Source organism: Ovis aries, chromosome 2 (genome assembly GCF_016772045.2).
Source record: "Ovis aries strain OAR_USU_Benz2616 breed Rambouillet chromosome 2, ARS-UI_Ramb_v3.0, whole genome shotgun sequence".
Taxonomy (NCBI): domain Eukaryota; kingdom Metazoa; phylum Chordata; class Mammalia; order Artiodactyla; family Bovidae; genus Ovis; species Ovis aries.
In genome coordinates this window covers 221394944-221409739 of record NC_056055.1, presented here as the reverse complement: position 1 = coordinate 221409739, position 14796 = coordinate 221394944, and the positions used below count along the sequence as shown (strand labels likewise).

At 58.6% G+C, this 14796-nt stretch overlaps 1 protein-coding gene across 9 annotated transcripts in view; it reads right to left on the bottom strand.

Moving 5' to 3' along the window:
* Positions 1 to 14796, bottom strand: part of SPEG (striated muscle enriched protein kinase) — a 58405-nt gene that overhangs the window by 7571 nt on the left and 36038 nt on the right. For 8 of the 9 annotated variants that reach the window (XM_042244285.1, XM_042244287.1, XM_027965219.2 and 5 more), the window contains 18 exons: positions 14571 to 14690; positions 14228 to 14332; positions 13450 to 13656; positions 12928 to 13051; positions 12641 to 12816; positions 10029 to 10141; positions 9572 to 9740; positions 9263 to 9359; positions 8961 to 9161; positions 7555 to 7612; positions 6927 to 7004; positions 6642 to 6820; positions 6088 to 6114; positions 5310 to 5462; positions 5094 to 5136; positions 3762 to 3830; positions 1517 to 3518; positions 879 to 1010 (listed from right to left, as the gene is read on the bottom strand). In XM_042244285.1, coding sequence (XP_042100219.1) covers positions 879 to 1010; positions 1517 to 3518; positions 3762 to 3830; positions 5094 to 5136; positions 5310 to 5462; positions 6088 to 6114; positions 6642 to 6820; positions 6927 to 7004; positions 7555 to 7612; positions 8961 to 9161; positions 9263 to 9359; positions 9572 to 9740; positions 10029 to 10141; positions 12641 to 12816; positions 12928 to 13051; positions 13450 to 13656; positions 14228 to 14332; positions 14571 to 14690 — 4053 coding nt within the window. Of the gene's footprint in view, positions 1 to 878; positions 1011 to 1516; positions 3519 to 3761; positions 3831 to 5093; positions 5137 to 5309; positions 5463 to 6087; positions 6115 to 6641; positions 6821 to 6926; positions 7005 to 7554; positions 7613 to 8960; positions 9162 to 9262; positions 9360 to 9571; positions 9741 to 10028; positions 10142 to 12640; positions 12817 to 12927; positions 13052 to 13449; positions 13657 to 14227; positions 14333 to 14570; positions 14691 to 14796 lie in introns of those variants that run through there. The other variant, XM_042244291.2, reaches the window with a different exon arrangement.

Genomic DNA, 14796 nt, shown 5'->3' with positions numbered 1-14796 from the left:
TATCCCAGGTGTTGCTCCTCCCAGCAAAGAGCCTCGGAGGTGGCTTGTCTGTGTGCAGAGCTTTTGGTGGGGGCAGAGTGGATAGGGAGGGGTGATCGGGTGTTTGGGGCTATAGAGAAATGGAAGGTTGAAGGCACAATCCAGACTGTGGGCCTCTAGGCTGGGAGAGAAAGAGAGTCTTTGGGAGCACGTTCACAGGCTTCCCAGATGGCTCATGGGGTAAAGAATCTGCCTGCTAATGCAGGAGACTCAAGAGACGAGGGTTTGATCCCTGGGTCAGGAAGATCCCCTGGAGCGGGAAATGGCAACCCACCCCAGTATTCATGCCTGGAAAATTCCGTGGACAGAGGAACCTGGCGGGCTATAACCATGGGGTTGCAGAGTCGCATGCTAATGAGAACTCACACAACAATCCTGTATACACACAGCACCAGGGGGCGTTGAAGGGCAGGGAGTCTGATCCTGAGCTCCATCAGAACCAGAGCCAGGGACAGAGACCTTCTGGGGGGCGGGGAGAGGGGGGACTCTGGGTGCAGAGGGTCATACAGTCCAACTTACTACCAGCTCTGTGACTTGGACAAGCTATTAGCATAGCTAAGCCTCTGTTCCCTCACCTGTAAAATGGGCAGATGACAAGCCTAGCTCCAAAGCAACATGTGAGGGGTGAGTGAGGCAATGCTTGTCAAGTGCTAAAGCACACTTGGTGTTGCTAATTAACGGCAGCTGAAGCAATTATGATGATTGTTGTTCTTTCCTGACTCCAGGCCCTCTCCACCACTGCCAGGGCTGCTCCACGCTACAACTTGTAGCCAAGTTGTACCCAGCTATAACTTCTCTGGGGCTTGCAGCAGGCTACTCACCCAGCAGGCCTGGATTACCTGACTCACTGCGCACATACTGGTGACCCAAATCCTCCTGGACACTACCAGAGAGGTTTGGCTGTGACAGCCCCTTGTCCTTCCGCAGCCGAGAGAGGCCCCAGCGCAGGCGGCTTCGACTTTCTGCAGGAGCTGTGAAGAATCAAGCCTGTGAGCACTTGCCTGGCCACTACCAGGGAAGAGAGACTTCTAGCCCCGACCCTTCACTGGTGGTTCAGTCGGTAAAGAATCTGCCTGAAATGCAGGAAACCCAGGGTTCAATCCCTGGGTGTTGGAAAGAGCCTCTGGAGAAGGGCATGGCAACCCACTCCAGTATTCTTGCTTGGAGAATTCCATGAACAAATGAGCCTGGCAGGCCACAGTCCATAGGGCCACAAAGAGTCACAAAGACTCGAAGCGACTAACACACATCCTTGACACTGGCCGGCTCCTGCAACAGTCTATCCTTCAGCCTTCCGCTGCCCTAGTCCTGCCAGTTCTGTCCTGGGAGCCTCCAGAAATGTCTCCGCTTCTTTGCGCTGGGAGTCCATGACCCTCTCATTCTCCCCGCACCTGACATATCAGCCCCGCCCCCGCGAGATCCCACCACACCTGTTTACACTTTCACCCTCCACTCGCCCCCTGGGGCCCCTTCTCACCCGAGGAGCCCGACGTAGCGCTGGCCTCGGAGCCCAGGGACTCTGCGGAAGGCGTGGCGGCGCCGGCTTGGGCCGCTAGCTGGTTTTGCGCGAGACCCAGGCGCCGCAGACTCTCGCCCTCGGATGTGGCCCTGCGCAGCCGGCCGAACAGCGGCGTGCTGCGGCCCGACGCGCCCCCCGAGTCCTCGCTGCTGCCGCTGCGCTGCAACCGGCTCGACAACCGCTCCAGCGTAGAGCTGAGCCTCCGGCGCACCGTCAGCACCGGGGAGCCCCGAGCCGAGCTGCCGCCCTCCGAGCTCTCGCCGTCCCCTCCGCGGGGCTCCCAGGCGGGGTGGCGCTGCGCGGGCGGGGTCCGCCGCAGACGCTGGGACAGCGACAGCGAGAGGCGGCGCACGAGGCCCGGCTCCCCGACCGCCCTGAGGTCCTGCACGGAGCGCGAGCGCTCGGACCGTCGCACCAGCTCCAGCGGCGTGCCCGCCGGGCTGGGCCTGTAGATGCCGTCCTCCTCCTCAGCCCCCCGGAAGGGGCCGCGCTCCTCCGACCGCGAGCGGCTCAGCAGCCGCAGCCCCCGCGACAGGGGCGACTCCCGGCTGCGCTTGAACTTGGCCTCGAACACCGCCTCCGACTCCAGGTTCTCGATGCTGCTGCTGAGACTGCTCCCTGGCCTGCGGGGCACCGCGGGGACCCGGGCTTTTTCGGCTGGCCCTGGGGTTGCTCCAGCTCCCGGGAGCAGGCGCTTCTCGGAGGCTCCCGGAGGTGGGGAGGCCACCCTAGAGAACACAGCCGGGTGGGCCTTGGGCTCCAACCGAGATGCTGGAGACCGAGATGCAGGAGATACGACTGCGCCCTGCGGGGGGCCTTGCGCCTGGCCTGGCAGCTGGAGCGACTGCATGATCTGCGCGTACGGAGTGAGCGGAGCCGCTAGGGTTTGCAGAGCTGTCGGGGGCTGTGTGGGCTTGGGGGCCCGGGCTGGTTCTGGCGTGGATTCTGGGGCCTTCTCTCGGGCAGGTTGTGGTGCTGGAGGCTGTGCAGCCTCACTGGGGGCGCCCACAGGAGGTTCTGACGCCTTAGGGGCGCTGGGCTTGGCTGCACTGGGCCGCACGGGGCTAGGTGGTTGGGCCTCGCTGAGGGCGGACAAGGAGGGAGACTCCTGCAGCTTGCGGGCCCCCAGCCGGGCCACAGGGATCTCGAGGGGTGCCCCAGCTCGGCGGTGCCGGCCACGGGGCTCTGCCTCACCCTGCGAGAAGCTGCTGCTCTTCTGCAGGCCCCGAGCCTCAGGTGGGTGCTGGTAGTGGGGTGCTGCCTCGCTGGAGGCCGCCCGCGCAAGCCGGGGGTCCCGAGCCCGGCCCCCCAGGCTCTCCAGCAGGGGGCCCCTGAGGCCGCTGACCTTGCCATCATCGGGGCCACCCCTCAGCAGCCGCTGGCGCAGGGCCTGCAACCTCTGGGCATACTCGCCCTCGCCCAGGCCTCCTCGGGTCAGGCGGGTGGCCCCCGGGCTGGGGCTTCGGCGCTGCGGCAGCTCAACGGACGCTGCCTTGTGCAGGCCCCGGCCCGGTTCCCTCGGCCCGGCCCGGGGCAGGGCGCTCTCAGCCGAGCTGCCCCTGCGGAGCTCTCCCCGCCGGGGGCTGGGCCCGGACGGGGACTCCTGGCCTGGGGAGGGGAGTTCCTGAGGGCTGGGGGCCTCCTGGTCCTGAGAGGGGGCCTTTCCTTGTTCCTGCCAGTCCATGGGGGTGGGCGCCCCAGCCTCCGGGGCCCCGAGGGCCTCATCCTCGGTGGGAATGTCGGTGAGGGACACCCGGGAGCCCGAAAACTCAGGCTGCAGAGGTCGGGGCACAGAAGGCAGCTCCTCCAGCTCTTCCTCTTCAGAGTCGGACGATGATGACAGCCCTCCACTGGGGGGTGGTCTTCGGGGCACAGCCACCCACACCCGCTCCGGGGGTGCCCGCAGCAGCTCCGGGATAGGGCGCAGCACCAGGTGGCACTTGTAGCTGATCTGGGAGCGCTGGAGACAGGGTACCAGAGTCAGACCTGAGGGCCCTTCAGGGCCAAACTGACCCACTCAGGCCCACCTTATCCTCAGGGGAGAAGGCCTAACGCAGGCAGACGTGGCAGCCGAGAGAATTAAAAAGTGTATGAAGATAGATGTGCAGAAGTGAGAGCATCTGACAGAAAAGGCAGTGTTAGAGAGAGCAAGCTGTAGAATGTTGAAGATGAAGGCAGAGAGGTGGGGCCCAGACAAGTTTACCTGCCACCTCCTCCGGGAGAGGAATAGCTTTAGGTGATCCGTGCTCACCTCTGCACCCTTTGCCTGTGCCTGTAAACCAAGAAAGAGGGCCTGAGGCAAAGTCCTCCGTCAACCCTAACGCTCCGGCTTCAGCAGTGCAGAGATAATGTCCAGAGGAGGGGACAGCAGATACAGCAGCATTGAGTCTGGGCTCCTCAGGCTCCCTTCCCAGGGGGGTCTGTCACAAGAACTCCCACCGTCAAGGTGCCCACGTGTGGACAAATTCCCTGAAGCTAAATGGAGAGGTTTCCCACATGGTGCTAGTGGTAAAGAACACGCCTGCCAACGCAGAAGACATTAGAGATGTGGGTTCGATCCCTGGCTCAGGAAGATCCCCTGGAGGAAGACACAGCAACCCACTCCAGTATTCTTGTTTGGAGAACCCCATGGACAGAGGAGCCTGGTGGGCTACAGGCCATAGCATTGCAGAGAGGCGGGCACGACTGAAGCGACTGAGCACACGTCCAAGTACAGAGAGAGGACATCAGTGGCTCCCAGACTCCAGACCTTACACCAGGGCTCGAGGCCCTACCACGGCACACTGGCTGCCCTGGGAGGCCTGTGCTCAGGCCTCTCACTTGAAACCTGCTCCCCAGTTTACCAGCTGCCTTCCTAAAGAGCCAGAGCCCCAGACATCTGCAGCCTTGGTGGGCCAGACCTCAGATGCCCTCCTCAGCCACCCACTCAGGCTGTCCTTTTGAGAGCTCATTTCTAATCTGAGAGACCAGGCTTGTATTCCAAGCACACACACCAGAATGACCTCAGCCTTCTGTGGACCCAGCACAGTTCTCCATGAACAGTCTGCTTGTACTGGGTCATTTGCTGAAGCCCTCCCTCTGCCTGGTGCTACGCCCTGCGGTGCTGGGGTTTGATGGTGAGTGAGAACTCTGCCCACAGGGAGCTCAAAACCAAGAGGACAAACCAGACAGGCCACCCCCCAACCACAGTATGCAGGACTAGGGCAGGAGAGAGGTGAGCCCCAGGAGTGAGGAGGCCCAGGGCTGATCTCAAGAGCCAAGGAGAACTCTCATGAGTATCCCTAGGATGTCAGGGGAGGGGGCAGGTCAGACCTGTGCCTTGCAGTCTGTGATACTCCAATTTGAGCCTGTTTCCTTATCAGCCAAAGGGGAGTGATAATACCTTCCTTTGTAGAGCTATTGTGAGGCTAACAGATTATACGTAAATAAAATGCACATCATGGTTACTGCACACAGGAGGGACTCAATAAATGGAGCTGCTAATGTTCTCTCTCCTTCAACCTCTTCTACCACCGTTTTGGAAGACAAGACTCACTTTAAACCAAGGATGTTCGAGGGTCTCCTCTGCAGTAGGCCTCCTGTAAAGGAAGGAGTATTAAAAAGGTATTTGGCATTCATTCATTAAATGTTTGGGAAAATGGGGCCACTAAGGAGTTGGGGGACTGACTGACTGCAGGCAAAGGTTTGGGCTGGAATAGGGGTGGCGTGGGGGAACTCTGCAGCGGGGAGGCACCTTGGGCCTCATACTCACAGCCGGTCCCGCACCAGCACTTTGATGAGGAAGCCCCGGGCCTCCCTGCTCAGGCTCAGGAACGTGGTCTCCTCAAAGGCCACGTTGTAGTTTCGGATGTTCATCAATGTCGTCCGATCGTTTTCCCCAACGAACGGGGAGATTCCGGTCAGGCTGCATGGGTGGAGAGGGCCGCAGTGAGGGTGGGGCACTAGGGGCTGAGAGGAGAGAGTAGGAAGCCAGCAAGAGCACAGGGCTGGGGATGTGAGTGGGCGCTGGGTGAATCTGGGCAGAACCTTGCAGATTCTTGCCCATCCTGCCCCTACTCGGGCCCCTGATGGCAGCACTGCCTTGAGCCCTGGGCAGCCAGACCCCTGCCCTCGGCCTGTGCTCTAGCAGACCTGTGCCAGCCCTCCCCCAGCTGCGGCCTGTCCCTGCAGTGAGGTGTCTGTGCTCATGGGATATGTCCCCGCAGTCCAGCCCTTCCCTTTCTAGCCCATCTTCTGGACTAGTCCCCTGTCTAAATGGCACTGAGTCAGCACTGGCCTTCCCAAGCATACTGCCAGTGTGTCCGACCGCTGTGGAGGCACATGGCGGTGGACAAAGCTTGGACACGCAGGCAGGGTGTCCACGTTTATGCTCGTGAGGCCCCTTCTAGTGTAGGAAGCAGCCAGGGCATGGTAGAGAAGGGGCAGGCTGCAGCCCTCAAATGTTCTGTTGCCCCAGGCTCTGCCAACGGTTGGGCCTGCTATGAGAAACCGTTAGGAGACGGGGTTCCTGAGAGCAAAGGGGTTCTTACCAGAGGAAGGCGACGACACCCACAGGCCTGTGGGGAAAGGAGAGTGAGCAGGTAAGAGGGCAGCCCTACTCCACCAGAAGTGAGCAATCCTCTCGCTACTGCTGATCTACTGAGGCAGGGTCCTCCCTATGAACACTGCCATGGACAAACAGGCACAGGGTCGCCTCCTTTGGGGAAGACCCTGAATCCAGAGGTCATGATGTGCCTGGAGGACTCAAGGATCATGGCAAGGCTGGCCTAGGAAGTCTGGAGGAATCTGGGGACCAAGAGACTGTGCCTGCTTCACTTGGCGGGGGGAGGCAAGGTGGCTGTAGGCGGGGAGGTGTGGCACCCAGGACTAGGGCTGAGGCCTTGAGTGGCTGGGTTGGCCCTGAGGGAGGAGAGGGAGGTAGTAACAAGGGCAGGAGATCCGTGAGCAAGGTCAGCAGCTGACTATCAGAGAAGGCAGGCATTCGGGCTTAGTAAAGCTCCTCTCTGCCCCTGAGTGAGTCCTCAGCATGGCATGGGGGGAAGCTGCCCCGGCCCACCCCAGCAGCTCAGCATGCCAACATTACCAGATGTCAGTGACTCCAGACACAGGGGTCTGGTTGACAATCTCGGGTGCTACGAACTCCGGTGTGCCGTACTGGCAATACTGGGGCTCTCCTGGTGTCAGCTCCTGAGCATTCCCAAAGTCACAGATCCTCACCTGCTCCTCGCCCTCAACACCATCCCACACCAGCAGGTTCTCGGGCTGTGGGACACAAGGCAAGACGTGAGAGCTGAGGGCCAAGGGGAGGACACCCCAGGGCCTGGCTCCCACAGGTGCTGCCTGCTCCCCCCCCCCACCTGCATCGCACCTTGACATCCAGGTGCAGCACGTGGTTCTCGTGCAAGTAGCATATTCCTTCTAGCACCTGCCGCATGTAGGCCCGGATCTGTGGAGACAGGAGGCCCAGAGTCCGGGGAATATTATGTTTGATCACCACCAGGGTTGTGGCAAGAAGCCAGGCTATGCCTGGGAAGTGGCCTTCAGGAGGGGGCCAAAACGTAGGTTTGGGGTTACTAAGGTTCACGGTTTCCATGTGCAGCTGCACAGGCTCAGCACAGCACAATTAGAGGAGGACACCATTTATATGATAATAAATAGAATTGTGCAGTGCACAATTTGTACAGCCCTACACGGCAGGATAGCACTGAGGCTGAACAGAGTCTGGATGGGGCTCCTTCTGGGGTAACGTCTGAGTGATCTTTATGGGAGGAAGACTGAGAAAGAGCAGAGCTGGGGGCCAGGGTGGGCGCTGAGATTTACAGAAGACAGTGCACGTCCCAGTGTGGGGGTCTGCTGCCTGCCTGACAGTGCCATCCACACCACCTTGCCCTGTTTGTGGGCACAGATGGCACGCCCGGGATGTACCCCTCAGGTCTCAGAGCTCAGGTCGGTGAACGCTGGTGCCCAGCCTGGCCCCTCCCACCCACTGCCCTCACCTCAGACTCACACACGGTGGGTTTCCTGGCCATTCGCTCCAGAAGCTCCTCTGTGCAGCTATGTCCTGGATCAAGGAAACAGTGACCAGTGCCAACAGCTGGGCCCACCTTAGGCGGTGCCCTCCACTTCCAGAGCTCTGGTTGGGCCCTAGCTCAGCACAGGGTTCTCTTTCCCCAAAAAGCACACCTGCTACCAGTTATCAACTGCATCTTCCCCTCCCCCTGTCATCTGGGTGCGTAGATGGGACAACCCTGCTTGAACTCTCGCTGTGGGATCTCAGGCAAGTCACCTAACCTCTCTGAGCCTAGGTTCCTGCTGGTGTCAAATAGGGATAATGTTCTTCTCACCTACCCTGTGAAGTGTCTGTAAGGCTCAAGTTAGAGCAGCGTTTTGTTGACTGTGGATGGAACCTCTTGACTCTATTTGAGAATGACCCAGAAGGCCCATGACACATAGTAATTTGTCATTTTGCTCAGGTCAGGGTTCTAACAGTGCAGACTGGGAGGCTAGCGTGTAAGACACGGTCACCCTGCTAGTGGCAGTGACAAGCCAGCTGCCCAGCATCCTTACCTCAGTGTGACTTTGTTTAACTACTGCTCTTATGAAAGAATAAAATCATTTCTGTATGAGGAGAGCCTCTCAAATAAAGCCAAGTATTAACGTGCATCTGAAATGCGGGTCGCTGCAAATGTTTGGATATACTGTACTGCATTCCATGATAAAAATCATGTGCCTCTCGCCGACTGTGTGATCTTGGGTGAGTTACTTTATCTCATTACACCTTAGTTTCATCATCTATAAAATGGGGATAATAAAATTCCGAGAGATAAGTATACATGATAACGAAACAGATATTGGTAAAGCTCCTAGAACACTGCCAGGCACACATCAAGTACTTTGTAAATTTAAGCTAAAAAATGCTGGTCTTCACACACGTCTCCAGACTCCATTCTGTAAGTGTTTATAAGATGTCTTGGACTTCCCTGGTGGTCCAGTGGTTAAGAATCCACCTGCCAGTGCAGGGGACACGGGTTTGATCCCTAGTCCAAGAAGATCTCACATGCCTCAGAGCAACTAAGTCTGTGTGCCACAGCTCCTGGAGCCCATGCTCTCTAGAGCCTGTGCTCCGCAACCGGAGAAGCCACTGCAATGAGAAGGCTGTGCGCTGTATGGAAGAGTAGCCCCTGCTCGCTGCAACTAGAGAAAGCCTGCACGCAGCAACAAAATAACCTAGTGCAGCCAAAAATAAAAAAAAATTAAAAAAAAAAAAAAAAAGATGCCTCGAGAAATCCCAGTTGTCAATGGGACCACTTCATAAAATGTAAAACATGTTGCTAATTGGCTGTTCCAAGGACCAGTCGTTCAGGCCACGTATCCCCCACCCGCCCAGCCTGTCCCAGGATACAGCTCGGTGACGATGACCAGTCCCCGGCGCCTCTCGAAGGCCTCGTGGAAGTAGAGGATGCAGTCATGCTGGAGCCGGGCCAGCAGCCGTGCCTCCCGCCATGCTGATGCCTTTGGCTTGGCCTGGCTGGGGATGAACTTGGCTGCAAACTCCAGTCCGGAGCTTCGCTCCACTACACGGCGCAGGTAGGAGAAGGCACCCCTGGGTGAGGATGCGAGGAGAGGACAGGGCTCAGCTGTTGCTGAGCCTCAGGCCCAGCCTCTATCGGCCCCCAGACACCGCACCCACTCTGAGCCCCACACCTGCCAATCTCCTGGTGGATGTCATAGAAGTCGCTGAGCCTCCTTCCTCGCTGCTCCTCGTCTTCCCCGATCCCTTCCACCTCCATAGCTGTCTGAGCTGAGGAAGAGATGCCTGGTGTTAGGTGGGGAGGACAAGACGAGGGATGGGGCAGAGACTCAGCCAGGCGGGGCAGCCGGAAGACACAGAAGAGAAGCATGAATGTTGGAGCTGGGGCTGGAGGGGGGCATGGTCTGCAGTGAAGGGCTGGGCCCATATCATTGGATCCTTGGGTGAGCTCTCTGCCTTGCTCCCCTTGAGTTCCAACCCACCTGAGTGCACAGCCAGCTCTGCTTTGCAGGAGACTTCGCCAGCCAGGTTACGGGCCGTGCAGGTGTAGACCCCTCCATCCTGGGCCCCGGCGCTGAGCACCACCAGGGAGCACTCGTTCTCTTCATACACAAAGCTCACATGGTTGCTCTCGGTCAGCAGCGCCTCATCCTGCAGAGATGGCCGTCACCCCAGCCCAGGCCCAGCTTCCTGTCTGCCTGGGACCCAGTTCTACCTCCACACCAGAGACCCAGTCTCACCCTGCCCTCAGGGTCTAGCGCTAGCTCCCCTAGGGGCCTGGCGCCACCCTTGTTTCCCAGTGTCACCAACACCTCTGGGTCCCACTTCCTCCTCCTCTCTGTCCAGGCTTCCCTGACCCCTTCCAAGCCCCCAGGAAGTCACCCCTCCATTCGACCCCCTCCACCCATGCTCAGGAGGAGGCTGCAGCCAGCCTCTGACCTTGTACCACATGATATCCGGCAGGGGCTTCCCGTCCACCACCACGGCAAAGCGAGCGGTCTCTCCAGCCCCCACCTCCACATCCTCCATGATGGACTCAAACCGAGGGGCCTCTGAAACACGGGTGGTGGTGGGGAAACAGAATGTTGAGGTCACAAGGGCCTCCCTCCTCAGCCCCTCTCTGAGCCCTCCCTCAGCAACCAGCTCAGGCAGAACATCAGACCCCGCCCCCCTCCCGCACCCCTCAGAGTCCCGACACCCCACCCTGGGGCTCTCAAACTTGGCCGAAGAACATGAATTCCTGGCCTGAACCAAGCACTCTCCCTGTAAATCTAAACGCGATGTTCTGCAATCTCGGAAAACCTCAGCCAGGGGGTGCAGGCTTGCTTTGTTGGGCTCTCAGGATTCATTGGCCAGCTTTGAAATTAGGAGATTTTCACACACAAAAGAAATCTGGATTTCCTGCCTCTACTGTCCTGAGCTGCTTCCCTCACTGCATTAATGGGCTGTCCTGGAGTGGCCCGACACTGCCCCCTGTGGGTGGTGGCCCTCAGCACAGTCCTACTGCGGGCTTCTCTGACTGTACCCATCCAGGGCCCAGTGGGCGGCTCAGTTTGTGACCCCGCGTGGAGTTCACGGATGGCACTGCCTCCATCTTGAGGTTTTCTCTCTGAATCTTATTTAAATATTTAAGGGGCCTTTTACCATCTGGAAGATGGCAAGATGAATAGTCAACAATTCTCAGTTTAGTTCTCCCCCATGTGACTGATTTTATTCTCCACACATATCATGTTATTTCCTGGTAAAGCAGCTCCTAATTCTCATGATGGAATTTAATACATATTCCAATGTGCTTGTGGTTTTTGGAGAAACTTCTGGTGCCCTCCCCCTCCTTTCTGAGTGTTTGAGGATCTGGGCTTTAAGGGGAGTAGGGGGGAAAGCAGGAGTACTGGGCAGGGAGCACCACCCAGCCTCAGGCACAGAACAAAAGGGACGGCATCCTGGGGAAAATGCATCCATGGCCCTGGTATGGAGGGAAGGGACCATTCCACCTGCCTGGGGGGTGGGGGTGGGCACAACAGGAAGGGGTGTGGAGGCAAGCCCAGGCCTGCTCTAGCTCTGGCCAGATGGGACTCAGTCTCCCTCAGTCACTGTCTTGTCCAGGCTAGCTGCTGCTCTCTCAGTATCCAGGGCCTCCCCAAACCCCAGGGCTCTTCCTACACCTGGGAAGAAAGATGAATCCTACAGATGCTACTAATAAGGAGCCAGTGGTTGGGACTTCCCTGGTGGTCTAGGGGTTAGGACTCTGCTTCCACTGCCAGGGGCCCAGGCTTGATCCCTCGTTGGGGAACTGAGATCCCACAAGCCATGTCATATGACAAAAAAAAACAAAAAAAAAACCACGAAAAAATCACAACCAAGAAGCAAAGGGGTGGCTGAGTGGGAAGTGCAGGGGTGGGGTACGTGGGAGGATGCGAGGCAGAGGGGAAGACACAGAAAAGGGAAACCAGAGACCCAGACCATCAGTGGCTCCACCCCATCCACCATCCACAGCAGGGCCAGCAGGGCCCCCATATCTCCTCCTCACACACCCTACGGCCACCTCTCTCCCACTTTAAAGCTGCCCGTCCTGCCCTCTAAGAAGCTGGTCCCTAGTCTGCTGGGTATGGGGTGGAGGTGGTGGCAGGGGTCAATCTACGAAGGTCAAAAGAATCAGAAAGTTTCAAGTGGACTTCAACAATTTTTTTAAAGCACCAGAAGATGTACATTTACCCCGTGATAAGATGGCCTGTGCTAACTAAAATGTCACTTTCTTTGCATTTGCTTGGAATCTTATCTACTCAGCAGGTAACTGTTTAGCTCACGTAGATCCGAAGTTCTGAGTGGCAGTTACATATGTCTCGAGTTAATTAACAAACCGGAAAACAAGACAATTACTACTTAATGCAGGCTACGGTCTGAGAGACTACATCTTGAAAGGAGAAACCTCACTGCAAAGGTTGGGAGGCTCTGTCACACAGGCTTGTGCAAAAGAGCAGCAGCCAGGATCCCAGAGCTGGGAGTCTGGTGATAAGATGCTTTCGCTTGGGCCTTTTTCTCTACCTTCATCCCCCTGCACTGCTCCACCCCTGCCCCCAGCCCCACCCCAGTTTGTTATTCTGGAAGTACTATTTCCTGCTATGTTTAACACAGGAGCTAGGAACACTGTCTGGCTTTGGAGTAGGGCATCCAGGCTTGAATCTCAGCTCCTGACTTATTACATTGTGTGACTCCGGGCCTGTTACTTAGCACATTCTCTAGGCCTCAGTTTCCCCATCTGTAACATGCAGAAAATAGCTGATTCCATCTCACAGGGTTGATCTAAATATTAAACAAGTAATAAATGTAAGGTACTCAGCACCGAGCCCAGCACATATAGTTTCTCAATAAATATCTTATTAGTACTAGTATCGTTATTGTTACTACTGCTGCAGTTATTATAGCCATTAGATGGACAAGCCTGAGCAGAGGCACTTAGGATTGTCAGGTGGGTGTGTACACCTGGGGGGTGAGGAGAGGGCTCAGAGCAGGGCCTCAGAGCAGGGAGAGCTAAAGAGGCCGCGGTCACCCACCTGCCAGCTCCAGGGTGACTGAGCAGGCCTGTGTGCCGTGGCGGTTACGGGCAGTGCAAGTGAGGGCTCCCAGGTCCCGGCGGCTCACCCGGCAGATCCGAAGAGAGTACTGGTCGTCATCCGGCTGGCTCAGCTCGTACACACCCGGCCGGGCCTCTAGGAGGGCTCCTCGGCAGCTGAGGGACACAGGACGGGGCGGTCACCCAGGATCCAGACCCAGGGAGGTCAGCCTGGCCAGCTGGAGCGGGCACCTCACATGAGCAGCAGGGCAGGCAAGGCGGGCTCACCTCCTCCAGACGACCTGGGCCTCCACATGGTTGAAGGTAACGGTGACACTGGCGGGCTGGCCCTCCACCACATACACGACGTCTGGCTTGTCCAGCACGGCGGGCGCCTCCTCCAGGGGCGGGCCTGTAGACAGGAGGGCTGGCTCAGTGCTGGGCCTGACATCAGACCCTCAGCACCCACTGCTCTCGGAACCCTCCCCATCACCCCGTGAGCTCCATTTTTTTATAGACGAGGAAGCTGAGGTTTAGAGAGGTTTAGCAACTCATCTAGGAAACTCAGCCAGGAGCGGCAGATCTGGGATTGGACCCTCAGCTCCTCTGACCCAGAGCCTCAGCCTCAACTTTGGTGCATGCAGCTTTCAGGAGTGAGAAGGAAGCACTCTTGACAGGTAGGAGTTGTGCGCAGCCATGCCAATCCTGCCAGTTATTGCATCCACACCAGCCCTGGAGCCTCCTCCATGGACACCCAGTCCCCTGGCCCGATGGCTCTCGCCCACCCCCCTCCAGGAACACCAGGCTCACCACGCTCCAGCAGCTGCGCAGGCTCGGACGGGGGCGAGGGCTTGCTGCTGCTCTTGATGGTGGTGCTGAGAACCCGGAAGACGTGCTGGACCCCCTTTCGCAATCCAGTGGCTGCCCACCCGGGCTGCCGCAGGCCCGTGACCAGCGCCGTCCACTGGTCTGAGCCCAGCACCTGGTGCTGCACGGTGTAGGTCAGGGCGTCTGGGTCTGATGGGGAGGCAGCTGCTAGAGGCGGGCCTGGTTGGGGTGCCCCCTGCCCCCGTTCTGCTGGCTCAGGACCCAGGGACTCATCATCAGTCTGGTCTGAGGACCTGCCTCAGTTTCTCCTGTCGCTTCTGCCCGTGCCCCCACCTGCTCCTGCCCAGCCACAGGCGGGGGAAAGCTCAGAGCATGCAGTCCAGTTACAGGCGGGCAGGGAGCTTAACTTAGTTCTAATTCCTTGCTGCCACCCGAGGTAGACAGACTGAGGCACAGAGCAGGAGGATGCTGTGCATGGGGAAGAACCACCACCCAGGCACCCAGTCCCTCTGAGAAGAGAAGGCAACATGGCAGCCCCTGCTTTGCCACCTCCCCGACCCAGAGCCAGGGCTCCGTCGACCACGGGGAGGGGGCCCGTAAAGCCACTTCTGTCCTATTTTCAATGCTCCATCCACTCCAACTCTGACCTCTATGTCCCCCTGGGCCTTGCCTTCCTCTCCTGCCCCCCCTGGTACCCTGCCTGAGCCTGTCTTGTCCATGCCCCGCCCCCCACCCATGGCCCCATGTGGCCGGAACCCACCGATAGCCATGTCCAGACTCCTGGGGGGGTTCCATGCAAGCGTGATCATCCTCCCGGTCACAGCCACTACCTGAGGGGCACCATCTGGGGGGCCTGGAACCACATCTGAAAGCCACAGGTCCACCGTCCATGGGGGTCCTTTAGGGCCCAACCACCCCACGGGATCACCAAGCCTTGGGGCATGGGCTGGAGGTAAAGCCCCAGGGGCACAGGCAAGGCCAGGTGGCTCCCCAGAGAACGGAGGGGAAAGAGAGCTGGTGAAGAGGCCCTGCCCTCACCCAGGTCCCCAGGCGGGCCAGAGGCTAGGCTATGTACCCAGCTGACTGGAGGGTACCTGCCTCACCTGTGACGTAGAGATGAGCATAGCAGGCGGCTTTGCCCAGCTTGTTAGCAATGACGCTCTTGTAGACGCCAGCATGCTGAGGTCCCACGGCGGGGAACACCAAGCGATGGACATCCCTGTCTGGGGTTGGGGAGGCACATGACACTGGGCCTGAGCTGGGAGGATACTCCGGAGGATGGGCCCACGCCATCCAGGCCTGGCCCTTCACCCCCCGCCACCCCCCCAC